General features: G+C 52.8%; 2 protein-coding genes across 7 annotated transcripts; one reads left to right on the plus strand and one right to left on the minus strand.

Moving 5' to 3' along the window:
- Positions 1–83: 83 nt before the first annotated feature.
- DNAAF8 (dynein axonemal assembly factor 8) lies at positions 84–11,962 on the plus strand. Of its 5 annotated transcripts, none has more exons than XM_072942611.1 (10): positions 84–301; positions 865–952; positions 1,784–1,941; positions 2,435–2,563; positions 4,887–5,303; positions 7,056–7,173; positions 8,724–8,865; positions 9,729–9,872; positions 10,302–10,418; positions 11,232–11,962. In XM_072942611.1, the coding sequence occupies exons 3-10, from the start codon at positions 1,834–1,836 to the stop codon at positions 11,512–11,514; spliced, it is 1,458 nt and encodes a 485-aa protein (XP_072798712.1). In that variant the 5' UTR covers positions 84–301; positions 865–952; positions 1,784–1,833; the 3' UTR covers positions 11,515–11,962. The 5 variants fall into 5 exon arrangements, with proteins under 5 accessions (XP_072798712.1, XP_031542838.2, XP_072798715.1 ...); XM_072942612.1 differs by lacking the exon at positions 84–301 and adding an exon at positions 581–661; XM_031686978.2 differs by lacking the exon at positions 865–952.
- Positions 11,963–14,536: 2,574 nt separating this feature from the next.
- ZNF500 (zinc finger protein 500) lies at positions 14,537–22,181 on the minus strand. 2 transcript variants are annotated; one of them, XM_015239327.3, is made up of 7 exons: positions 21,989–22,181; positions 20,837–21,334; positions 19,074–19,257; positions 18,807–18,874; positions 17,704–17,812; positions 16,367–16,480; positions 14,537–15,277 (listed from the first exon to the last, which is right to left on the minus strand). In XM_015239327.3, the coding sequence occupies exons 2-7, from the start codon at positions 21,236–21,238 to the stop codon at positions 14,685–14,687; spliced, it is 1,470 nt and encodes a 489-aa protein (XP_015094813.1). In that variant the 5' UTR covers positions 21,239–21,334; positions 21,989–22,181; the 3' UTR covers positions 14,537–14,684. The 2 variants fall into 2 exon arrangements, with proteins under 2 accessions (XP_015094813.1, XP_015094812.1); XM_015239326.3 differs by having other exon boundaries at positions 17,704–17,815.
- Positions 22,182–25,463: the final 3,282 nt, after the last annotated feature.

Below are 25,463 nucleotides of genomic sequence, written 5' to 3' on the forward strand. Positions count from 1 at the left end.
ACCCGGACCTTCCGGTCAGCTCGCCCGGCTCGCTGTGTGACGTCCGCGGCAGCCAATGAGCAGGGAGAATTCACCCTGCCCCGCCCCTCCACTGGCCAGAGAACCAGTCCTGCTTCAGGAGAGGCAGGACGCGCCAAGTCCCGAAAGAGGAGCAGGGGGAGCGGTGGTGGAAAGCAGTTGGCAGTTCAGTAACATAAGAGTCTGCTGAGCGGGGATCCGAAGGCGGCAACAGCCTCAGTAATTGCGGAGGCTGTTTATAGCCCTGTCGGGACCGCGCGGGGACGGGAGGCTGAGACCGGAGGTGAGTGGCCTCGGGCCTGCCGCAGCTGTAGAGATAAACGTTGGGAGTTGGACGGGGTAGCAGAGAAACAGGGGCTGGGGGGTCGGTGGGAGGACTTGCGATGAGCTTTCGTGTTTCCGAGCTTTAGAATTAAAAGCCTGACCCGGGAGGAAGTTGGCGTCTAGTTGTTATAACAACCCGGCGGTAGGCGGGGCCAGGGCGGGGCTAACGGGCTGCAGCCCAGAAACGGACGTGGAGGCGGAGTCAGGATTCGGAGGGACTGGAGCTGCCCTTTGGCTGGGTGAGAGGAGCTCCTCAACCTGGCAGGATGTACCCCTTGTCTGCTGGGTGAAGGAGCTCCTGAGGACCCTTCACGGCCTGGTTCGTTGGCACCGCATATTCCAACAACTGAAATCTTCTCCAAACATATTGGGCAATTTTCACTCCTCTGAGTTCTTAGATGATCTTCCCGCAGCCTGTAAAGCCTTTTCCTCCCTTATTGCATTGTCCTCCTGAAGAATTTATCAGTCTCTGGCAGTCCACTTCATCCAAGTGATTTTGTTGCCCTCTGATCTGCCCTGCAGCCAGAGAACACCCCTGATATATATACCAGATGTGTCCACATCATGCCGTTCCCAGGCCATGGTGAACCAAGCTCCTGCCCCTGCTCCTGTAAGCACAGAAAAAACAAGAAACCCCCACTCACTTCTCCTGCTGCTTCCCTGGTAGGGGTCAGGCTGGGGTAGGAGTGTTCTTTTCTCATTTTATAGTTACAGAGTCCTCTCAGGCTACAAGTACTCTGAATGCTGGCTCTGAAGCACCATCACCCCACATTTCTAAGCCCCCTTGACCCCTGAGGGACTGGCCTTTCTCCTGTTAGACTCTGGGATTAAAGGTGGGGGGTGTTGGTTAAGTGCCTGGGTATAAGGGGTTAATTTGAGTGTTAACACCAAAAAAGTTTCCTGGGGACTCCAAAACATCTCTAGTCTTTTCCTTTTGTAAGGGGGCAGTAAAGGGTAGTCGGGCTTGAAATCCCCTCTGACTTTGATACAAATTCTGTCTTTGCCTTTACTAATGGTATAACCTCTTTGAGCCTATAAAATGTAGATAATAATAGTATCTATGTTATATGGGATATATATATACAGTTTGCAGGTATCTGTATATATCATATATGTGTATCATTCTATGTATCATATATATATACCTACATATCAAGTACATATATCATTATATATCAGTACATGCATCTATATATTAATATATCACTGTATACATTATATACATACATCTGCAGGCTCCATACTGCACTACACACACACACACACAAAATGCATGGCACTTTCTGGCACTCAGTAACAGGAACCTGCAGACCAGAAGGAAAATGGAATGGAAGATCTGCCAATTTGTTTTCATTCCCCAAGGGGTGGTATATGCTTTGAAAAGGCAGCCCCCTGAGTTCTTGAGTGAGGGGAGCCCCACTCATTCCATATCCTCTGCAAGGCTCCTTGGATGATGGTGCGCTGAGAAGCATCCCTTGAGTCCCAACCCCCATGACATCCCAAGACAAAGATGTGGGGCTGCCACTGTCCTCTCCCTGGGACGCCATCATGGAGGCCGTCAGGGAGCAGCTCCCAACCCTGGACTCGGATTCCTCCTTGGTAAGCAAGTGCTTTCTTCTGACATCTTCCTGGACCCCCCAGTGCACTTTCCTCCCATGACAAACATGATGCTGACCAAGAACAACTTTAGCACTTATCAGGTCAGTGTCACGTAAGTGAAGTACCATGGCTCCCTGTCACAGAGGAGTGGAGGACCACACTCTGCTCTTTCAGCTGCCACCTCACTGCCCTGTTCATTCAGTTCCAGGCGTGAATTGAGCATCTGCTGTATGCAAGGTCTTAGGGGTGGCAGGTACTTGTAGAACCAGGAGTCCTGGATTTCACCTCCACCAGGTGGTGCTGCAAGCCCACTTCTAAGTCAGCAACAGGGACCACCATGGCAAGGCCCTTTGGGAGAGAACTGATCTCCACAGACAGCTCCCCAGAGAGCAGCAGGGCTGGATGGGGTGGGGCAGGGTTAGGGCAGGTGGAAGCTGAGGACCTCCTGCCTGCCTGCTGCTGTATAATCCACAGCCCTCTCATTTGTCCACAGTCAGACTGTGAGGAAGAGGAGCTGTTCATCTTCCAGCGAAATCAAACTGCCCTGATTCCAGATTTGTCAGAGGAACTGGCTGAAGACTCTGCAGGGGCCTTGGTCACTACCTCAGGGTCTCCTCCTGAGGTCTGTAGGATGCCAGCTGTGGGGATCCACGAAGCTGGGACCCTTCCAGCAGAATAGGGTGTGGGTGTGGGTGTCCATGGCCCTCACTGGACTCTAACAGCAACGTGGGTCTAAGGAGGTTAAAGGCCCTGGTCTAGTGTCTCTGCACGCCCGGGCCTTTCTCCAGGTACAGCCAAGGAGTTCAGCCACCAAACATCTAACAGCTTTGTGTTCATCACACCCCCAGGAGCCCAGCATACTTAGGACTGGGGGTGGGACTTTATTTTCTATCTGATTTTGCCCCCTGCTCTTCCCCTCGACCCCTCAACAAACACACACCCACCTCCCAGCCGACCCATTTTCTACCTGAGCTATCTGAACCATTGTCACAATTTACTGTCATAAATGCCTCCCTTACCCCAGCTGGCTTCAGCGTCATCTGGCTGCTCACAAAATCCTGCACTCCCCTAAACATTTGTTGATTGAATAAGGGCAACAGTGGGGATTCAGAGGTAAGAGGTACCCCTGGCTGGGGAGGTGAGATAAACACAGGAAACTAAAAAATGCCACAGCACGCTCTGTAATTAATTATCGTAGCTGCAACCATTGCCAAATGTCAGAGCGAATTTTCTATCTTGTCTCCCTCTTTCCCAGGGCCCCAGGTAAGACCAAGAACTCCTGCTGAAAATTAATGGCTTAATGCTTAAAATCAACTGCTGCCTTGATGAATAGGATCCATCAATGGGCTTTTATCACTGGGCAGGCCCCCAACCCATCAGGCCTGTCCAGGGGAGCCTAGCTCAGTTATAACTGTTAGGACTAGCTATCACTCAGTGACCAGGGGAATGGGCGGCAGGGCTGCCAAAGATACATAGGCCAACGTTAGTTAAAGTGGTGGAAGGAGATTTTATTCTGTAACTACTGACAGCAGGGAAACAGCTGAGCTCCAACTGATCTGTGCAGAGGCGACTGGGTGTTTCCAAGGGAGAACGAGGGAGGGAGCTTGGAAGAGTCAGAAAAGTGAAAAATCACAAAGAGCTGGGCAGTGAAGAGGCGATTAGACCAGGTGTGTCTGCTGGCTGGCAGGTGTGGAAGTCAGGAGCCTATCCTCCCACGGAGAACGGAGACAGAGGTCTTGTCCTTCCTGATTTGTACATTTCTAGAGAATGACTCTCAGGTCCATGAGAGACACTTCTGGGTTGTAAGAGACATATATTCACAGTTATAAGCCCTTTTTAGTAAATGCTCCAAGAGAGGGAGGTCAGGGACCTAGCATCAGGTATTGGCTAGAACAAATAGTAAATCCTCCTGGCGGCACTGAGTACATCCCCAGGCAGGCGTTTTAACAGGGGCTGGGGTCATCCTAGCCTTATGCTGGTAGAAGCCATGCTAGAGTTTGGAGTTTGGACAGAGTGGGTATAGATGGAGATTCTCCAGTTCTGAGCACAAGCACTGACACACGGTCATCTTACAGAGCCAGGGCGTGTCCCCTTCCAGCACCATGACAGAAGTCACCCACTCCCTCAGCCAAGCCTAGAAACATATCTGAAATAACCCCAAACAATTTCCAGGACTGCCAAGACCCCTGGTTAGTTCAGTTGGAACCATGTCCACGTCACTTTATTTTGTGTTTTCTTCATTTCCACAATTACCTTGATAACTCTTATGGACGATTGTTTTTTATCTTGGGATGGGAAAGTCTGTATCAGCTCACAGGAGTTGAGGCCGTGGGCTTGCTCTGGAGACAAATGGCCTGGGGTCATCTTGCCCACCTCTAACAGCTGTGTACCTGTTCACAACAGCCAAAAGGCAGGAACAACCCAAGTGTCCATCAACAGACAAAATGGATAAACAGAATGAGGTCCAACCATACAACACAATATTATTCACCCATGAAAAGGAACGAAGTTCTGATACATCCTGCAACGTGGGTGACTTAGAAACATTAAGCTAAGTGAAGGACACAGAAGGACAAATATTGTGCGATTCTATTCCAGTGAAATATTTAGAACAGGAAAGTCTATAAAGACAAAAAGTAGATGAGAGTTTACCAGGGGCTGGGGGAGGGTTTCTATTTTGGGGGGTGAAAAAGCTTTGGAAATAGACAGTGGTGATTGTTGCAAAACTCAATGAATGTACTTGATACTTCTGAACTATACATTTAAAAATGATTGGGGGGAGGGTGTAGCTCGGTGGTAGAGCACATGGTTAACATGCACGAGGTCCAAAAAGAGGAAATGGTTAACATGGCAGATTTTTATGTTCTATACATTTTCTATCGCCACAACAACTCCCTGTGGTATGTTTTGAGGCTGCTAACAGAGAACGCCTGTTTTCTCCCTAGCCAGCTGCGTGGCCTGTGGGACCCACCCCAGATGCCTGGAGGGAGTGGACCGCAGGGACCCAGGATTCAGCCTCCCTGGAAGGAAGGGCCTGTGTTGGGCCTTTGCACTCTCTTTTCAGGATGCCTGCGGAGACCCACGGATTGCAGAATCCCTGGTGGCCACAGGGAAAGTCCACCCTCTTTGCCCAGGAAGCAGGCCTGCAGACGGAGCCCCCAGCCGCTGCCTCACTGGCCCAGGAAGGCTCCGACTCTGCCAGCCACAGAGCCCTCCGGAGGGAGAGAAGGAAGATGATGGAGAAAGACATACTTCACAAAGTCACCTGGGATGCCTGGGATCCAGCCTGCTGTGACCTGACTCAAGTGAAGGAGATGCCACCAGAGCGGCCCCAGGAGGGACTGCTGGTGCTCTCCCTCCAGGTAGGCGTCCCCTCAGCCCAGGCTTCCTTGGGGCGTGGGTCCTCCCCGGGCCAACTTGAGGGCCAGCCCACTGTGCCTGTCAGTTTCCTTGGGCTGCGATAACACAATCTCATACACTGGGGGCTTAAACAACAAAAGTTCATTTCTTACAGTCTGGAGACTGGAAGTCCAAGATCAAAGCTCCATCCCATTTAATGTCTGGTGAGAGCATGCTCCCTGATTCATCTGGAAGCAGTGAGGGAGCTCCCTGGGGTCTCTTTGTAAGGGCACTAATCCCATTCCTGAGGTCTCCACCCTCATGACCTAATCACCTCCCAATGACCCCAACTCCAAACACCATCACATTGAGGATTAGGATCTCAACACATGAATGTTGGAGGGACACAGACATTCAGTCTATAGCAATGACCTTGGGCCTGTGGCACTGGGTCCACCATTAGGCAGGCAGTGCTACCAGTCTCAGGGGTGTGTTGTCCCAGCAGACAGACCATCCTGAAGTAGAGTGAAAGAGAATGAGTAAGAGCAAAGAGACCCCAGCCTTCTTTAAAAACAGAAAACAAACAAACAATAAAACCGAATCCCAAGCCTGATCATAAAGACATGTGAAATAGAGAACAGACTTTGACAAAGCATAGTTTTCCAAACATTCAAGTTCTCATTCTCATACAAATCGTGAACCCCTGTGAACATTGTATTTACTTAGCTCATTAACAAGAGAACCATATAAATAATAAATAGGCAACCACAGCAAAAAAAAAAACAAAAAAAAAAACAAAAAAAAAACAAGAGAACCAACAGGATGACAAAGGTGATTTAAAGAGATTAGAGAAGCTGGGATTTTGTAAAATGGGGCAGGGGGAGTAGAGGAAAGGAATGCAGAAACTAAATTGCTCCGCTAAGTACAAATCGGTCATAGCCTCCAGGGCAACTGAACTGGTGCCTTTGGGGTTATCTGCTCTACTGGATGGAAAAGAAAGCTGTCACACTTGTCAGTTGTACAAAATTGTAAACTAAGTGAGCCCCAGTCCACCACGCAAACCAGCCTTTCCCTAGAAGATGCTCCTGCGTGAAGTTGGAATGTCACAAAATTCTCTTTCTGGCCTTATTTATAAATCTTGACAATTTTTTTAACCACTTAGAGAAAACTGACATCAAGGTGGACGTGGAGGTCATTTTCACCAATTCCATTCTATCAACTCCATTTTTTTCCTGAACCCTTTTATTTTCCCACCCCTGTGGGCTACAAAGAGCTGCAAGGCCACACAGAAGACACATTAATTCCTGTTTGACGTCCTCCCCCTCTCATCACACCACTGCCCCCCAGCACCCTCTTCCAAGGCCTCCAGCCCATCACCTACCTGCCTTGAACCATCTGTTTCTTCAAAAAGCAAAACATTTTAACCTCCCAATGTTTTAAACCTGTATGAACCTGAATAGTTTTAAAATGACACTGGGTTTCATCCAAGTCAAACAATGCCTTCGTGCGAGAAAGAAAAGTATTGCCCAAAAAAGGCATAGGGAGTGGGTGGCGAGAAAAGTAAGACTTGCCTACCCTGAAGGAGGGCAAGGGGGTTCTCTGCAATCCTTGGGACTGGGGTGAGTGAGCCGGTCACCTGCTCTCAGCCCTGGTCTCTGCCCAGGACACCCCAAGATGGCTTCCGGGGGCCGTGGGGGTCACAGCAGTTGTGAAATTAGGTGCTCATGCCCCCGGAGCCCTGCGGCAGCCTCTAATCACCACCTTAATTATTTCAGCAACTTGAAGAGTGGGATTTGGATCAGGTCCTTCAGAGTCTGACAGGGCGAGAGGACGACCAGGGAGACGGTGCACCTGGAGCCGCGTGGTGGGCAGCCAACCACTGCCAGGGCCAAGGTCTGACCTTGAATGCTGGGGGCCCAAGTGCATCCCCCACAGCAACTCCTTCTAGAGCGCCCTAATAAAATCAGGTTGTGGGCTGGGTACAGGCAGCCCTGCAGCTCGCCATGTCCTCTCTGCTGCTGGGCCCTCACTGCCTGCACACCCAGTTGCCAGTGCTTCCAAGACTTCATTAATTCATTCACTCACTCACCCATCCATTAAACACATGACTGCCTGCTCCATCCCAGGATGGGCCAGGCCTTGGGGATATGAGAGGCCTTTCAGACACAGTCCCTGCCCTCAACCCAGGGCACTTCCCCCCTCCCCACCTCCTCAGACCTTCCTCTCTTTCTCTCTGGAAGCAGAGTGACCCTGAATTCTGCACCCCTTCAGCCAGATCCTAAACACAATCCTACTTCCACTGCCTCCTCATTTACCAGAGGAAGCCAGGGATGGGATTCCACACTGCACGTGTGGCCTTCCTGGCTCTGAGCAGTTTTGTAAAATAAAGTTCCCAGTCCCCTCCCAGCCCTCTGGCCCACAAAAGGCGAGTGGAGGCAGGTCTGAGGCAAAGGAAATGTAGGGGTTCTGGCCTCCAGTTCCAGAGCAAAGGCTCCTTTGTGGCTGACAGCCCCTGGTGCTGTTTTAATTTAAAAAATTGTCTTTATTTTTGGGGGGAGGTAATTAGGTTTATTTATTTATTTATTTATTTATTTATTTATTTATTTAGAGGAGGTACTAGGAGTTGAATTCAGGACCTCATGCATGCTAAGCATATGCTCTACTATTTGAGCTATACCCAAACCCCTAAATGGGGTTTTGTTTGTAATATAACCCTTGAGAGCAGGATATTGAGAAACTCACCCTCCTGCAAGGTGGGGCAGGTCTGGGGGACTGGAGTCGGCACCCCTTTTTTGGCAGGAAATGTGGCAGATCTGTTCTCCACTTAAAGACACATAATAAGCCTTCGATCAGACTTGAAAAGGCTGTCCTAAACACACCCTCACCCAAGTGGGTCAAGGATGTTGACTGCAGAATTGTTTATAACTGTGAAAAAGTGGAAACAGCCCGAATGCAGGATTCAACAGGAGCCTAGCTAATCAGCCACCCACAATTCTCTGCAACTCAGTGAGGCGAACCTATCCATCCATCTAGTCTATATATCTCAACACAGAAAGATGTAAAATATACCGGTGAAAAAAAATCTATAGATGATCCTATTGCATTTTTTAAGAAGCAACACACAGGACTATTAATAATGCTTCCCTCTGACACGTGGGACCGGAGAGGGGAAGTGGGCTACACTGTTAACAGGAGGTGCCTCCTCCTTCCCAGGGTTCACACCCAGCTCCCTGCTCATGAAGACACGGTGCCCCTTGCCCTGCGGAGCTGGAGTGGGGCCGCACAAAGGCTATGAGCAGCTGAGGGTTGGGTGGGCCTAGGGCTGCTCCCCGGCACTTCTTCGTGCATAAGCCCGGCTCATCCGTGAGGGCTCCTGAAGCTCAGGCTGCTGTGAGTCAAAGGGGGGCTGTGTCCCCACTAAGCAGCGTCTTCCCTCCCCGCAGACCACACTGAGCTGAGCACCCAGGACAGGCTCATGGAACAGCTCGGCCTCCTGTGTGCCGCGCAGTCCAGAGCCTCTTCCTCTGCCCGGAGGGTGCCTGCTGATACGCCCCGGGACAGCAAGCAGGAGGAGGCTGGAAGCAGGTGGGACTCCTTGCCAGCCACGGCCCCTGTCCTCTCTAGAACTGGCTTCTCTCAGCATTTACTGGGCCGACTGTGGGCGGGGCACTTGATGTGTGTTTCTTTCATCTCAGGAATGTGATCGGGTAGGTTCTCCTTTTACCCCCATTTTATAGATGGGGAAACTGAGACTCAGAGAAGTTGACTTGCCTAGGACATAATTGGCAGAGCTGGGATTCAAGCCCCAAAGCACCTGCTCTTTCCCCACCCCATGGGAACCCTCCTTTCACCATCCACACAGCCTCCCCGGAGTAGGGCCCTGCCTCTCCAGCCACCACTGACCGGGCCAGCTCTGAGCATCCAACCCCAGCCAGGCCTTCTATGGTGAGAAAGGCTGAAGTTGGGGGGCAGGATGGGCTGGGCAGAGGTGGGGACAGGGCCCTGGGGTCCCTTAAGGCCCAGCTATACGCCTGCTCTTCTCACACTCTGGATGTCCCACTCTTTTGAGGAATCTGAAAGCCAGTAAGCCCCTTGCCTGAGCTAGTTGGAGCGGGCTTCTGTCCCTGACAACCCAAATGTCCAGTACAAAGGCCTAGGCCTGCACTGTCTGGTCAGCAGCCACTGGCCACATGTGGCTGGTACAGCTGACAAACAATTTCTAAGTTAACTTTAATTAGCTGAAATGTAAATGTAAATGGCTACTTATGGCAAGTGTCTACCATACTGCAAAGTGCAGATACAGAACGTCTGATCATCATGAAAGTTCTACTGGGCAGTCCTGGCCTAAACCTCAGGACCTGCCTCAGAGTCCTGCACAGGGGCGCCCAGCACAGGTCACAGGGTGATCACTAGCAAGTGACTTCTGCCCCCTGTTCCTCTCATCCCAGAAGTGCTTCTAAGGGGCTGGGCATCCACGCCGAGTTGGGCCTGAGGCTGGCGGAAGACATGCGGCTAAGGAGCCCAGCAGAGCCTCCCACCGTCTTCATGGATCTGCGGCTGACGAAGCCATCAGCCCAGGGGTCCTCGGGAAGGTAGGAGCACAAAGGCTGTGAGCGGTGACAGCCCCGCAGCAAACCCGCTGCTTCGCGTTGCCATGTTGGCAGGCAGGTCCTGGGAGCACGGCCCACTTGAGAAGTGTCTTTAGCTGGGAACTGAGCATGGCCCACAGTCCCACTGGGTTGCAGCAGCAGGCCCTCCCCACAGCGAGGGAGGAGCTGGAGCAAAGGGCAATTATTCCAGGCAGAACCCTAAGCAGGCATAACCTAGGCTGGGGTCCTTGGCCCTGGCTGTGCCCCTCCACCACCTGCAGGAAGCCCAGCAGCCCTTTGGTTTCAGCTGTCTGGGCTTTGGTTTGCCTGCCTGGCCCATCTTCCTGTCTTGGGTCACCAGGGAGGCCTGGGCACTCCAAGTCTGGGGGCAGCCTGGGGCATGTCCAGGCAACCCCCTTTTCTCTCCCTCAGCTCCAGCTCCCACTCCAGCTGCAGCTCCAGCTGCATCTCCAGCTCCTCTGACAGTGAGGAGGAGGGAGGAGAGGAGACAGCAGCTCTGAGAGACCAGCGGGGCCCGGCCAGGCTACGGTAAACACAAGGGGGCTCCCGCCGCCTGGGGATGCTCCCCTCTGCCTCAGCAGCAAGCACCCGCCTGGCACAGCTAACTCTGGTGCTTTCAGCTCTGTGTCCTGCACCCAAAGGGCCAGCACAGGAGGGGGTGTGGGGGCGGGGGGGGTGCTCTGGGCGGTGGGGAGGGTAGCCCAGCATCGTCTGGCCTGGCTTGCTGTCCTCCAGACAGCCCCAGGGACGCCTTAGCTCACTCTCGAGAAGGGATAACTACATTCTTCCTGAAAAACTGCTCTCAAATTGATTTGCCCCCTACTAGCGATGGGAATGGAAGTGGAGAGAAAGTACAGGGGTGGAACAAGCGATGCTTGTTAGCCAGAAACGAAAGGCCTGGGTCAATTAAGTGAAACGTCCAGTTCAGGGAAGGCTCAAGTCCTTCACGGCCACGCCGCGGTCACGGGGTGAATCTGTGTCGTGTGTTCTGCAGTCTCTGTCATTTTTGGAACCGCAGAGCCCATGGATCACAGCCTTTGGGAACATCAGAGTCTAATGCAGCTTTTCTCCAATATGATATGTGACCAGGCATTACAGGAATAAGGAGGGTAGAAAACTTTGGGTTGAGAACAGTCACACGGGTTTCTTCCCAGAAGCCTAGAACACGCTGACGTGCTCTGTGACTCGGCAAGGACTGGGAGCCACAGTCCTTACTCTGAGCATCTTGAGGAGCAGCGGACACGCTCTGGCTTTCCCCTGCTCATGTCCTGTTTCTGTGGCAACGCATTAGGAGGTCGGCTCCACGTGGTGTTGATGGACATTGCTTCTCTTGTGTCACAGGGACTGTACCGGGAAGAGTCAGCTTCTCCAGCAGCTCAGGGCATTTCGGAAGGCAACGGCTCAGCCCGAGCTGCCTGCCGGCAAGGGTCCCAGCAGCCAGAAGGCTCAGGCCCCTGGGGATACGGCCAAATTCAGGTGTGGGGGGAAGCAACATGTAACACTCCGGGCAGAGAGGCAGAGCGCCCAAGCCAGACCCCCAGGAGGAAGTCCCGGGGCCCTGGGGGAACCTCTCGGGCCAGGGACAGTCATGGAGGCCCTGGCGCCTCCCCTGGGCCAACTGTAGATGCCTCCAGTAATGGATGTGAGAAGGTGAGCAGACGATCTAATTTTCCATCAACACCCGAGGCCCTGGTGGCCCCCTCGCTCTCCCATTTCCATCGGAACGTACCTTTGCAGCACAGGGACCTTCCAACTGTGGATCTATCTGCAGCCCTGTGAGAATTCAGTCAGAACATTTTCATGCACTGAGAGCAAAGATGCCAGTACAGATGTGTACACACAGCATGACAACCCCAGTGGCCCCAACCCTCTGAAAAGGGACCAGAAGGAAACAGCATGAAGACAGTGCTTTTGTTCTGATACTGGGACTACAAGGCTTTTTCACCTTTTACCATTTCTGCATTTTTTCTGTTTAATATGCATCTATTACTTCCAACATACAAGTTGTTTTTTTTTTTAAACTGTAAAACATATTTAGCAAATTTCAGGTCTTGAAAGAGAATTTAGCTTGATTTTCTGGGTCCTGGATGTTTGCTGTTTTGTGCTCCTAAATTAATACCACAAACACACGCACGCACACACAGAGACCAAGTGGACTTTCTGATAAAGGGGTCCACTGAAATTTACTTTTGTTTAACCAAGACACAAAGGCACATACATGTTTCAGGTCCTTCCAAAGTAAAGGTGGATTGACCTTCAGTTGTAGGAAGAATGTGAATGTTCTAACAGCTGAGCCTGTCCCTGTGGACAGCGGAGCAGCGTCTACCCTTGTGGATAAGTAGCAAGAGCTGGGAGCCATAGAAGGCTTTGCTGTCTTGCTCAACATTACTAGTATTACCCCCAAGGCCCTCAATTTTCTGTAACTGCTGTTCTCAGCCCAGCTGCTCTCAACAGGCTGGAGCCCTGATCTGTGGCACCTCTGTTCTCTCTCTAGCTTGTTTCCAGTATCTCAGAGCCTCAGTCCTCCTCAGCCCCATCTGCCCTGTGGGAAGAGCAGAGCCATCATCTCAGGCCCACCAGGCCATGGGATCAGGCAGCCTGCAGGGTCCTTGGCATCTGGGCACGTGTTCCAGAGTTTAGCTGGAGTCACCGCCAGCTCCCGTGCACTAAGGGTGGGTAAGGACCTCTTCCCATCCAGCCTCTGCCCAGCCTCAGCCACCGGCAGCCAAGTTGGGACCACAGACTCCACTTGATCTGGCCAAGGGGCCTCACCAGCAGCCCCCCTCCCAAAGGCATTTACATTGTAAGTCAGATGTGAGACGACTTTCACTAAGGCCACAAGAGGCTGGGGGGGTGGGAGGGGCCTCTCTTGCAGGGGCGAGGACCAGACTACCATCACCTGGGGGCCCAAGGCCCCCTCCCACCTGCAGAGGTGCCCCCACCACCACTCCAGGGCACACACAGCACTGGCAGGGCTCAGGTGCTGGGCAGAGCAGCCTAAACGTGGCACACAGCCTCCACAGCAGCTGCCAGCTGTCAGGGGCAAAGGCTATTTTATAAAATTTCCATATCCCCCCATCTCTACTCCTTTTAATGGCAGTAAGTTCATTCACGAAGTTTCCCCAACAGTGACAGGAAGAAGCCTTTGTTTCAAGTTCAACTCTCTGAATTACTGTTTGTCAAGGCAAGCTGGGACGATGAGGTGGCAGGAGGTCAGACCTGGGCTGAAAGCTGGTTCTGCCACCTGGACAGGGTTCTTCAAGCTCTCAGGGCCTCGGTTTCCATCCATGAAAAGAGAATCATGAAGGACCATGAGAGAGAATCAGGGAACAGGCATGGGATGGGCCCAGTTCTCAGGCCAGGCAAAGGGCAGCCACCTCCAGCATCAGCCTGGACATGAGAGAAGTGAGCCTGTGAGGGGAAGGTGGGCGGTTGGTGACGCCGCTCTGGCTGGTTCTGGCTGGGTACTATGTACCCCACGAGCTACCCCAGAAGAAAAAAATCCACCCCTAAACGAGGTGACTCCATTCTCCAGGGAACACACAAGACAGAGCTCAGGGGCCAGAATAACTGGCGTCATTTATTAAGAGAACAGAGAAGAGCAAGTCACACACCCTGGAACCTGGGTTGTGTGAAAAGCTAAAAATACAGTGATTGGATGAACAGTCCCTGGATGGAATATTAAGGAACTCAGTGATTTCAGAGCTGCCCCACAACTTCACTAATGACCCAACCAAACAAGGACCCTAACCGCTCCCCTCGGCCACTCACAAGACTATGGATGTGAACAGGTCAGAGAGGCACATCCACCTCAGAAAGACAAAGTGGGGCAACCCAGGCCAGCCTCTGCCCTGGAACATGGCCACTTGGGCTGGAACAAAGGCAGCCCTGGTGCCCTAAAGTGGTGAGGCCACAACCCTGGGCTTCCTGGCGGGCTGGGAGAGGCTGGCAGGTGGGAACTCAGGGAAACATCCCCACACCGGCCAGCCATCCTGCAGAACAGCCTGGATCTGTGAAGGTGACCTGCAACTCACCCATCTCCTTACTAACACCACTGTGATACCAGAAAACCCACCCTGGCTACATTTTGAAAGTGTGGCAAACTTGTGGGGGAAGGTGGGAGATGGCCCAGGGAAGGCTGGGGTCCATAAAGCTGCAAGCAACTGCAGCCACTAAGCCTTCCCCCAAGGGGGCTGAAGGGTGTCCCCCCAAATCATGTCCAGAACCTCAGAAAGTGACCTTAGTTGGAAACAAGGTCTTTGTAGATGTAATTAGTTACGATAAGGTCATTCTGGATTAAAGGTGCCCTAAATCCAATGACTGTCCTTGCAAGAGACGACAAATGTGGAGGCGCATATGGAAGAGGCCATGGGAAACGGGAGTAGGGCTGGAGTGATGTGCCACAAGTCCAGGAGCACCAAGGATGGCTGGCACCTCCAGGAGCCAGGGGAGGTGTGGGACAAATCCTCCATCAGAGCCTCCAGAAGAAGCCAGCCCTGCAGACACCTTGATTTAAGACTATGGCCTCCCAAACCATGAGAGAATAAATTCCCAGTGGTGTAAGCCACCCAGAGAGTGGTCCTCTGGCCGCCCAGACGTGAACACACCTGTGGTGTCCAGCTTCCTCCCTTGGCCTGGACACCCCAAATGCCCCACTGAGTGTCCTCACGCTGGCCCATGGGAACAAACGGAGTCTGAGATGCTGGCTCTGGGACAGAAACGACTCTGGCAGCTTCCTGAAACAGGAGGCCCTGGTCCCGGGGAGGGGTAGGGGGCGTCCTGGAGACCCGGGGTTCAGGGAGGGGGCTGTTCCCGGCCGTGTGTGCGCTGGTGCTTGCGCAGGTCGGTGCCCCGGCGGAAGCCCTTGCCGCAGACCAGGCACGCGTGGGGCTTCTCGCCCGTGTGCGTCCTGCGGTGCGCGCTGAAGTGTGAGCTGTTGTTGAAGCGCTTCCCACACTCGGCGCAGGCATACGGCCGCTCCCCGGTGTGCGTCCGGCGGTGGATGACCAGGCTGGAGCTCTGGCTGAAGCGCTTACCGCACTCGGCGCAGGCGTAGGGCTTCTCGCCCGTGTGCACCCTCTGGTGCGTGCTGCAGTTGGAGCGGTCGCCGAAGCGCTTCCCGCACACCTGGCACTGGTAGGGCCGCTCCCCCGTGTGCGTGCGCTGGTGCTTGGTCAGGTGGGACGTCTTACTGAAGGCCTTGCCGCACTCGGGACACGTGTGCGGCTTCAGGACCCCGCGGGGCCCCGCTCTGTCCAAAGCCTGTTGGGGTCTGGTCAGGCTGGGCCCCAAACCCCGACCATGACCCGGGAGCGCTTGGCCCCAGCCCATTCTCATCGTCGTGTCCTCCCCGGCATCCTCTCCGATCTCCACTCGCACTGCAAGCTCTGAGACAGAGAAACAGTCACTGAGGGTTCCACAGGGAGGCAGAAGCGAAAGGGATGCTTCTGCTAAGAAGGAAGGCACGGGCCACGGAGGGCGATGCACAGCGATGCCTTCAAACCCCCCCAGCAGGGAGGTGTCAGTCAGAGCCTGATTTGAGGAACTAAAACCATGGCCAGACACTTGCGAACATACGACTTGGCTAATCCTCACATGGCCTGTGAGGTGGTGCTGTCACTGTCCATTCACACATGAGGACGCTGAGGCACACTGACCGCACAGGAGGGCCCACACTGACCCCCCCCAGCACAGGCAAGTGTCCCTGCTGAGACACTGGCCACCCTACATCCGGCGCGGGCCCTCCTGCTCTCCCCTCCTGTCTCCACGCTCACTCTTCCAGGAAGCCAAGCCTGGGCTTGAGCTCACGTTCACCTCGTCTGTACAGCAGAGATGATGATGGAACCAGCGCACTGGCCTTTGGTAAGAAGTTTTAAAAAGGAAGTCTGAGTATGGCAGTTCCTCAGAAGGACTGAGCGACTCCACACCCCTCCCAACTCCGTGGAGACCCAGGAGAGTGAGCGCTGCTGGCTGGGCAACCCTTGGGGGCATCAGCCTCGGCCCCTACCTGGCCTGGGCTTCCCTCGCAGCCTTCCTTCGGGACTAGGTCCCCTGTTGTGCCTGCATGCAGGGTACCGTCCCAGCCCGATATGGAGCGACTCTTGCTTTCTATACTGAGGGCTTTCTGGCGGAGCCCCAAGCCTTTCTTAAAGTCTCCCATCTCCCCTCGCCTTTTCTTCAGGCGTGACTAGCCTTTATAAACGAAAGTTCACGCCCACACCCACCTAATATGCCCCATGTGAGTATGTTCGTATCGTCCGCGTCGCTTTCATGCCAGGATGGAAGAGCTGAGGAGTCTAGACAGAGACGACATGGCCCGTAACTCCTGAACTACTTACACTACCTGGCCCCTTCAGAGAAAGTCTGCTGGCCCTTGCCCTCGAGCTTGAACTCCATGAACACAATCAGTGAAATCTAAACTCAGGAGAGGGAGAGTCTAACCTGGACTTCCGCCTCCTCCTTGCAGACCCCCTCACCTGAGCCGGTGCTGCCTGAGACTCCCCTCGGCCCCAGGGCTGCACGAGCCGGGTCCCGCTGGCCTTCCCCTCGCCCTTGCTGGGCAATCAAACAGGGCCTGGGAGCGAGGAGTCCTGCTCACGGGAAAAGAGGAGAGAGAACGTGAGTGTGGCTGGGACAGAATGCAGACTGCAAAAGTCCTCTCATGAGGGAAAAGGGGCATCAGGAGGACCCATGGGAAAGCTCGATGCCCCGAAAAAGAGGTGGAAGACGCTCTGCTTCTGTGCAGACTCTGTTCCCTCTGAGGGAGAAAAAGTGAGGAAACAGGGCCCAAGGCTCTCCCTGGTTCTGGGAGGGAAATCCCAATGCCCTGAGGGGTCTAGAGTTTCATCACCAAAGAGATTAAGTGGCCAAGAGTTACAACACACAGGAGGCGACAGACAGAAGGCCCCAGAGGTCCAGCAACAGTGAGGATAGCAAACCAGTATTTGAGGCAGTAAGAAGGTTTCATCTTCATTCATCCCATTTTAGTTTGAAAAAAATGAGGGTGTAAAGGAAAGTGTGTGATGGTTAATTTTCTGAGCCAACTTGGCCAAGCTATGGTGTCATTGGTCAGCCACCACTCTAGAGGCTGCTGTGCAGGTTATCTTGCAGATGCGATTAACATCTAGAATTAGCTGACTGTAAGTAGAGCAAACTACCCTCCATATCGGGGTGGGCCTCACCAAATCAGTTGAAGGTCTTAAGAGTGAAACTTGGTTTCCTGGAGAAGGAATTCTGCCTCGAGATGGCAGCCTAGAAATCCTGCCACCTGGCTTCCCATATGGATTTCAGAAGTGCCAGCCTCCACAATCATGAGAGCCAATTCCTCAAAATAAACCTCTCTTCACACACACAACTGGTTCTGTTTCTCTGGAAAACCCCAACTGATACAAAGCAGGGTCTCGATTCCTTCAGAAAATGTTTTGGGGAGTGAATGGGGGTCAAGAGTGATAGGATGAGCTGAGAAGGGACAGGATGAGGCAAGGCCATGGGCAGACAGGGGGGCCTAGTGGCCGAGCAGGCTGCCTAGAAGACCTGCCAGGGAACACCCCAAGCCCACTGAACCATCCCCTGGGTGCAGGGCCCATGAATTCCTATTTTTAACATGCTCCCAGGTGATTCCTCAGGCCACTAAAGTTTGAGAACCAGCTCCTGTAGGTGGGGGAAGGTGCTGAGCAGGGAGATGGCCTGGGCCTCGAATCCTAAAGACCAACAAACACCCACAGCCAGCCCGAGGGAAGCAGCCCCCCTCCCTGAACCAGGCCCACGCCAGAGACACAGCACGGTGTGTGACGATGGTCTCCCCGCACATTACCCTCACACTCTGGCAGCACGCTGCAGCTGTAGTCCTGCTGAGTCAGGTCCAGGCACCCCGACTCCTCCTGGGACAGGTACACGGCCATGTCCTCCACGGTCACCGGCACCTGCTGGAACACTGCCCAGTCTCATGCCACTGCCCCTTCAGGCTGGGCCAGACTGGTGGGCTCCCTGGGCCCCTCCACTTGTGTCATGGCAGGTCCTCCTTACCTCACCCAACATCTTTCCCTAACCACCCTCTCCTTTCCATGTGCTGTTACCCCACCCCCTCCTCCCAAGCTCAGCTCGGACATGGCTGGATCCTGCTCTTCAGGAGGACACTGTGGCCACCAAGCTCTGACGCACTGCTACAGGGCAGGGGTCGTGTGGACAGATGTGCTGCATGAGCAGCTGGATCCACTGTGATCTCAGCCACTGGGGCCCATGCTCCTTGGGGATATAAGTTAGCAGGCCCTGCCTCAGCTCAAGCCAACCTTGGGACCCAAATGGGGTGACATGTGCACTTCGTGATGCCTCTAGGCCAGAGGTTCCCAAATCTAGCACCAGACTGGTCTGGGAGCACGATTAACACCCAAGCAAACAGCATTAAGAAGAGGCAAATCCACAGAGACGGTGGGTGCCAGGGGACCGAGCAGGGGGAATGGGGAGTGACTGCTAACAGGCATGGGGTATTTTGGTGACGTGATGAAAATGTTCTAAAATTGACTATACTGATTACCGCAGAACTCTGTAACCAGACTAAACGCTGTACACTTTAAATGGATGAACTGTATGGTATGTGAATTATACCTCAATAAAGCTATCATTGAAATAAACAAGCAAAGGAGGCTGATTCCAGGCTAGGGCTGCTGGAAAAATCTAGTTTAACCCAGATACCAGGAGATTCTAACATACATCTGGGTTTGAAGTGACTGCCCTAGCTCACTGTTGGGACCCCAGAATCCTCCAGAGTACACCTAATACTCAGGTGGCTTCTGAGAGAAAGTGAGACTTCCGAGGAGGTGAAGGTCTGCCTTGGAAACCCAGGCCACTAAATATAAGTGTCCTTGTACCAAGGGCGTGGGATGCACGAGGATGCTGCAGGTCAGAATGCCCGCTCACCTGGGACCAGGCTGAGAGGAAAGACGTGGCCAGTGCCGCTGTCTCCTGATGCCGGGAGGTCACTGGGCCTGGGGAAAGAGCAGAGTTGCCCACCCATGCGCATGACAGTGAGGGCTGGACAGGTCCAGCTGCTCTCCACCTACACCCAGCCCCACCGGGAGCCTGCCCACCCCCATAGGCATGCAGGCCAGACCCTCTGCCAAACTCCCGAGCCTTCCCCTCCCCCAGTGCAGGGCTTCTCTTTCCTCGAGATGGGTGACTACTCACCCCTATTTGGCCAGAGCTGGGGGCCTCTTTTTGGTCCATGGCTCAGCTGTGCTGGGAGCTGCTGGTTGGAGTACTGAGCCCCTTTCTCCAGGGACAGCTCCTCTGGCTGGGCCTCCGCCTGGCATTTCAAGAACCACTCCCCTGTCCCATGGGGCAGTATATCATCAGGGAGCACCTCCAGATCCTGCACACAGACACAGATCTGCCCACCAGCTCCCAGGAAGGGAGGAAGCCCACAGGGTTCCCAGTCCCTCCTGTCTCAAGCACCCAGGCCATCCTGTTCCCAGGCTGTCCCTTACCACCTGGGCTGCCTCGTCGTGTTTAATGGCCCCTGCAGCCCTCCGTACGTCTCCATCCAGCCAGCCTCCAGGGAGAAGGCATGTGAGCTGGGAAAGGGTCAGGCTTCCAACCTGGGGGAAAGGAGGCCTGCTCCACTCCCGAGACTTGGCAGTCTCTCTGCAGTCTCTCCCCGTCATTCTCTTTCAGTGTCAGTGTCATACTCTCACCCTTCCTTCCTTGGTGCTCCCAAAAGACCTGAGCCAGAAGGGTCCCAAATCAGGTCTTGTTTTGGAAATTCAAGTTATTGTACTTACTACGTTTTCTGAAATTGTCTACAGGCCCTCTGGAGTTATCTGTTTCCTAATTCCAGAGAAGGTAAACGAGATGTGCTTGGATCTGAATTTACTGAGCTCTGCAATAGTTCTTTGTACAAGACACATCCCCAGGGAGCCATAAGGTGAAGGCCAGGGACCCTATCTCAGGCTCAATGTTCTACATCTCTGAGAGGAGACAGTCCCCAGAGGTTATGGGGTGCACAGTGACAGAGGGAAGTCATGTCAGGAACCCCAAATGCCAAGGCTGGAGGGGCTGAGCAGAGCTCCCAGGTTCTTGCTGGCCACCATGACAGCAGGATTTGCTTATTGCACTCAACTCACCTTGTGGTCCAGTTTTGGGAGGGGGGTGTAGGGGGCTCTGTCTGTCCTGCCACATGCAAAAAGACAGCAGTGTGTGGCCACAGATGCAAAAAGACAGCAGTGTGTGGCCACTTGCAGGATTTGCCAAGTATCTAATTAGGAGGAATTACTCTAACCCAAGCAGAAGAAATTTGTAAGAGACTTCCCACTCCCCAAATGTGACTAGAAGAAGTTGGAGCATGCTCTAGAGTGGTGGAAGTGCCCCTTATCTGCCCTGTCCTTGTCCAGCACAGTAGCCATTAAGCATGTGTGATGACTGAGCCCTTAGAATGTAGTCAGTTCAATATACAAATTATATTTTTAATTGTATTTAATTTTAATTTAAAAAGCCATACATGGCTGGTAGCTACTGTATTGCATGACACAGCTCTGGAGAGACTGGGAAACATCTGGGGACTCTAACCAGGGCACCCACTAGCCCCTGGTCTTTCTTCCCACTGATCCTCCCTCCGTGGGGATCTCTTCAACTCCCAAGGCCTGCCTTGGAAGGTGTCCAGTCTCCCATCAAATCTTATGGCTGGCTGTGTTGGGATCGTGTTAATGAACCAATACACAGAGCTCAGAAAGGGCTAGTGAGGCTACAGTAATTAATCAACAGATGGACACCCACTGGCCAAGGTTGAAAACACTCTGCAGTTGCCTTGTTCAATTTGCAGTGCCTGGGCAGCCCCAGATCCATCCAATAACCAAGGCTGGCCATGACTCCAGAACCCAAGGAATATACAAATGCGGACCTCAGCAGCAGGGCCCCATTTCCTCACCTCAGGGCCAAAATGCCCCCCACCTCACCCGCTGCCTTTGTTTCCTGGGCTCCCGCTGCAGCCCTTCCACGAGGACCACGGCCTCCTCACCGCTCTCTGGCTGCTGCTCCCGCACCCGGGCCTGGATCTCCCCTGGCAGCACCGTCAGGAACTGCTCCAGCACCAGCAGCTCCAGGATCTGCTCCTTGGTGCGCAGCTCAGGCCGCAGCCAAAGGCAGCAGAGCTCCCAGAGGCGGCTCAGGGCCTCCCGAGGTCCCGCCACCTCCTGGTAGCAGAAAAGCCGGAAAAGCTGGCGGAAGGTCTCGGGGCTAGGGTCTTCTGTCTCCAGGGAGGGCTCCTCTTCCCAGCAGTAGTCCTCCTCCACCTTCACAATCAGGATCTCGTCCTGCTCCAGGGGTGGCGGGTGCTGGAGGCCGGGAGAGGTCGCCATTGCTCCTGCTGGGCCTTGCTCCTTCTCTGGCCTGGGAATTAAACCTGTCTCTCCCTATACCTCTGGCCAGACACTGGGAGAGATGTTTCCAGGGCTCTGTGGAGAGACAACAAATTCATCTGGGGTGAAGCAATGGGGCTGGATAAGCATCTATACCCACAAGCCCCTGCCCTGGCCCCAAGGCCAACTTGCCCTCGTTGGCAAAAGGAAAGGATTAAAGTGGGTCAACCTTGCTACTAACTCCTTAATTCTCAGGAAAGGTAATCAATCTCTCCGGCTCTCAGTTTCTTATCTGAAAAGAAGAGATGGTAACACCACCTACACATAGGCTGCTGAAAGGACTAAATGGGATTTTCGGAAAGAGCTTGTTTAGCACAGTGCCTGGAACACGGTCAGAGTTGGAGAAATGCTGAGTTTTCAATAACAAACATTTTTGGACAAGGTCCCTGTGGAAATATGGTGAGAACAAGGGCCCCTTTTGCCCAGAAGGACGCAGATTCTGTCCCAGTCTGACCCCTGATTGTAGGCTCGGCGAGCCTGAAGCCCCTCCGAACCCCACTGAATGGTCAATAAAGATCCTCCAACTCCAAGGTCTTGGGAAGGTTAGGACTCCCTGGCCGGGCTGCTTTTCCGTCTGGTCTCTTCTCTGTGAAGAGTGAGCAGTGACCCAGGCCGAGCATAAACCGGGCTTTGGCGCGGGCAATGGGATGTAAGCTCGAGCCGGGACCCCGCGCCCGCCCCCGCACTCACCCGCAGCGCTGCGACCCTTGGGGGCTCAGGGCGCGCCCGAGGCGGCAGGCCAGGACGAGAGCGTAACAGCAGACGAGGTGGGCTTGGCGGGCCACAAACGAGGATCACAACCCGCAGAACAGAGACCCAGGACGGTCGCCGGGGCCACTGGCTGAACCGCCCTGAAGCTTGAGAACCAGGCCGCGTGGGCGTCCCAACGCAAGCATTGTGGGTAATGTAGTCCTCGCACCTTTGAGTCAGCTGCGGCGAATGGGAAGGCGCCTTGGAGGCGGGTCCACGGGAGGCCCTATGGGTAGCATAGTCCTCGTACGATTGGTTGAACTGACTGTCAGTCTTAAAAACGAGGTACGTAGCTGACCCACGAGATGCGTTGTGGGTAACGTAGTTCTCCCCCTTGCTGAGCCGCTGCCCGGGGTAGGTGGGTGCTGGGAAGCTTTGTAGGCGGCAATGGTACCCCGCACATTCAGTGAGCATGCGCGAGCGCTCAGAGGGTCCCCAGCTTTTGGGACATGTTCTCTGCTTCCCTTCCATTCTCCCTCCCCGGCTTGAGAAAGTCCCGGTGGAGGGGACCCTGAACTTTTTTACTTACATAGTACTACGTATGTGCTTTGCAATTATTAAATCAGTTCATCTTTGAAACAACCCTAGGAGGGAGGTACTATTCTCTCCATTTTACAGATGAAGAAACTGAGGCACAGAAAGGTTCAATAACTTGCCCAAGGTCACTCACACCCAGTAAGTGCACAGCTAGGGTGCCATTGGAACCCAGGTGTCTTAGCCCAACTCCTTGATTTTAGAGACTGGAAAATGAAGACCCACAAAGTTACTTTGCTTGGTGCAACTTGGTTATCGATTGCTTATTTCTTTCATGTGTTAACTTGATCAACAAATATGTATTTATTAGGCTCTGCTTTGTGCCAAGCAGGCCCAGTGAAGAACAGGAGGTGAACTGGACAGTCGGTCCTTGGTGTCCCTGTGGAGCCTGGGGGAGGGAGCCGGGAGGGTCATAGTGAGGGTCGTGTGCTGGAGCTGAGTGGTGAGAGCTCCATAGACTTCATCACTGACATAACAGCCAGGCCATCCCTGAGCCCTTCAGCCCTGGCATCCCCAGGCTAGCGCTTTGCCCAACCCTCCCACTGTCTTCTTTCTTTTCTTCCAACGCTAGTCTCCATCCTCTCTAACATTCCATTATTTCCCCTGCATCCAATATCCAGGTTTTCTTGTGAGCACACAGGCAGAACAGGACACTGGGCTGCCTTCCACTGATATCTGGAGACCACCCCTTCCTAGTGGGAGGCATCTTTAAGGGCAGATGCCAGATTTCAGGATAGTCTTATGGTGGGGCTTGAGGGAAGGCAGGACCACATATGCCTCCTTTTCTCCTTACAACATGAGGCTGCTGGGCAGGGAAGCTGGGATCTTAGAGGGAACCAAGACTAAGTGTGGAGCTGTTCAGAGCACTGGCGCTCAAGCCCAGCACGAAAGGCCTGCCATTCCACTGGCTTCAGGGGGAGGATGTGGAAAGGGCTAATTTGAACACATCACAGGTGGGTATGTGGCAGGGGAGGAAGAGAGCATAGACCAAAGTGGCAGAGGAAAAAGGAGGAAAACAGAGAGGGCAATGGAGAATCTGAGGGAGAATCAGCAGGCTCTATAGAACTGAACAACAGTCTGGTTGCAGGACACCCTGGGCTCCATCTGGAGGAACAGACAGGTGCCAGGACACCAGCATTTTCAAAGCTGCCCCACATCTTCCTGTTTCTAACTGCCTCTTGGTTAGTCGTGGGGCCCTGGATTTCTGTCTCTTCATCTCTTTGGAGCCAGATGTACACAAGTTAGCAAGTCTGTGTAATGACCAAGGCCTGACTAATGTGGTTCTGGCCCTCTCCTCTCTGGGAAGTTTTTGTTGACTACAACCAACAGAGATTTAAAGGATAAATTTCTACTTTGCCCAGGATTTCTGTCTTAATTCTCTTTCAAGGGAGACACGAATATTGAGTCCATAACCAAAGTAAACCAGGATGAATTTGGGCCTACACTGATGGACTCCCAAACCAGCGTTTTGAATCCTACCTCGGCCACTTATTCACTGGATAAGCCTTACCTTTGCCTCATCTGTAAAATGGGGATTTTCATAGCTCCAATTTCTGAGAGCTGACAGGCAAGATTTGAGGAGACTGTGTTTGTAAAGGATGGATGACGATGTCCAGCACTTAATAGACGCTCCATGAACATCAGTTCGTGATTGGCAACCACACTGGGATGGAGTCTGCAGGCTTCAACCTGTGGATCTTGGCTGCTCAGGGCCATGGAGTTCCTGTAAGAGGTCCACAAACCATTCAGGCCCCAAGCATCATTTACAGTTTGAATGAAAATTATGTATAATTATTATAAGTATATCTATAATTATATATGGCTATTTATGTTTATATGTGTAGCTTGTTCTCATCGTGTTTATGTTGTTTACAACACAGTTTGAGTTAAAACGGCAGCCTCACACTCATGCAAGTTGGCAAACTGGGAGGCACGCATATATCCTCCTCTGAAGCCAGAGAGGATGATCATCTTCAGACTGATGGCTCGTAAGGTTCATAATCCACAACCACATACTGGGCATTGGTTCAGCTCAGGCTTGCTCTTATGACTTAATTATGGCTGGGAAAAGATGCTTTGTGATCAAGGACTTTGAAGGTTTGAGTCATGTTTGGTAGCAATTCCCCAAAGTCCAAATGACTGAGAACCAACAATTCAGTGCAAGTCAAATAGTTTAGCTAAATTATCTAGGAGAGGCATGAGAGAGCTACAGTTTTCAAAAACTGATATGTAATGGGTGGTTTTTTTTGTTTTTTGTTTTTTGTTTTTTTAACACTTTCTCTAAGTCCTCTCTGAGCTAATGATAAAGGCTCATGTTTTTAAAGCACTTCCTAAGTCCACGGATCTTGTGTTTTGACTGTGCTACTTAAATCCTCAGTGACTCTTGTATCATGGTGACCTTCAATTTAGATGAGTAAACTGAGGCTCAGAGAGGTGCAGCGCCCTGCCCAAGGTCACATAGCTAGGAAAGTGGAAGAGCCGAGGCAAACTTGGGAAAGTCTGCTGAAGAGCCTGCTGTGCAGATCGCTGCTCTGACAGCGAACTTGAAGAGCAGCCAGGTAATTTAATCAGAACCCTGCCTAGGAGTAAATATCCTGTTTCTCAGAAGACTCCAGTTCTGTCCCAAGATTCTCTTTTGAGGTGACCAACTAGGGCCCCTGTGGTCTTCTGACACACCAGGCAGATCTTCTTGGCACATAATAGACGCTCAGTAAATATTTGCCGAATGATTGAATAAATAAGTGGGTGGGATTTGTTCTTCAGACACTCACTAGAATTAAATGACACAGCACGTTAAAATACTCTGCTTTAGGGCGAAACACAGGCGCACTCGGTGGACAATAGTTCTTTGTTATTATATCCATTAACAGAAAGGATGAGG

This window comes from Vicugna pacos, chromosome 18 (assembly GCF_048564905.1).
Source record: "Vicugna pacos chromosome 18, VicPac4, whole genome shotgun sequence".
Taxonomy (NCBI): domain Eukaryota; kingdom Metazoa; phylum Chordata; class Mammalia; order Artiodactyla; family Camelidae; genus Vicugna; species Vicugna pacos.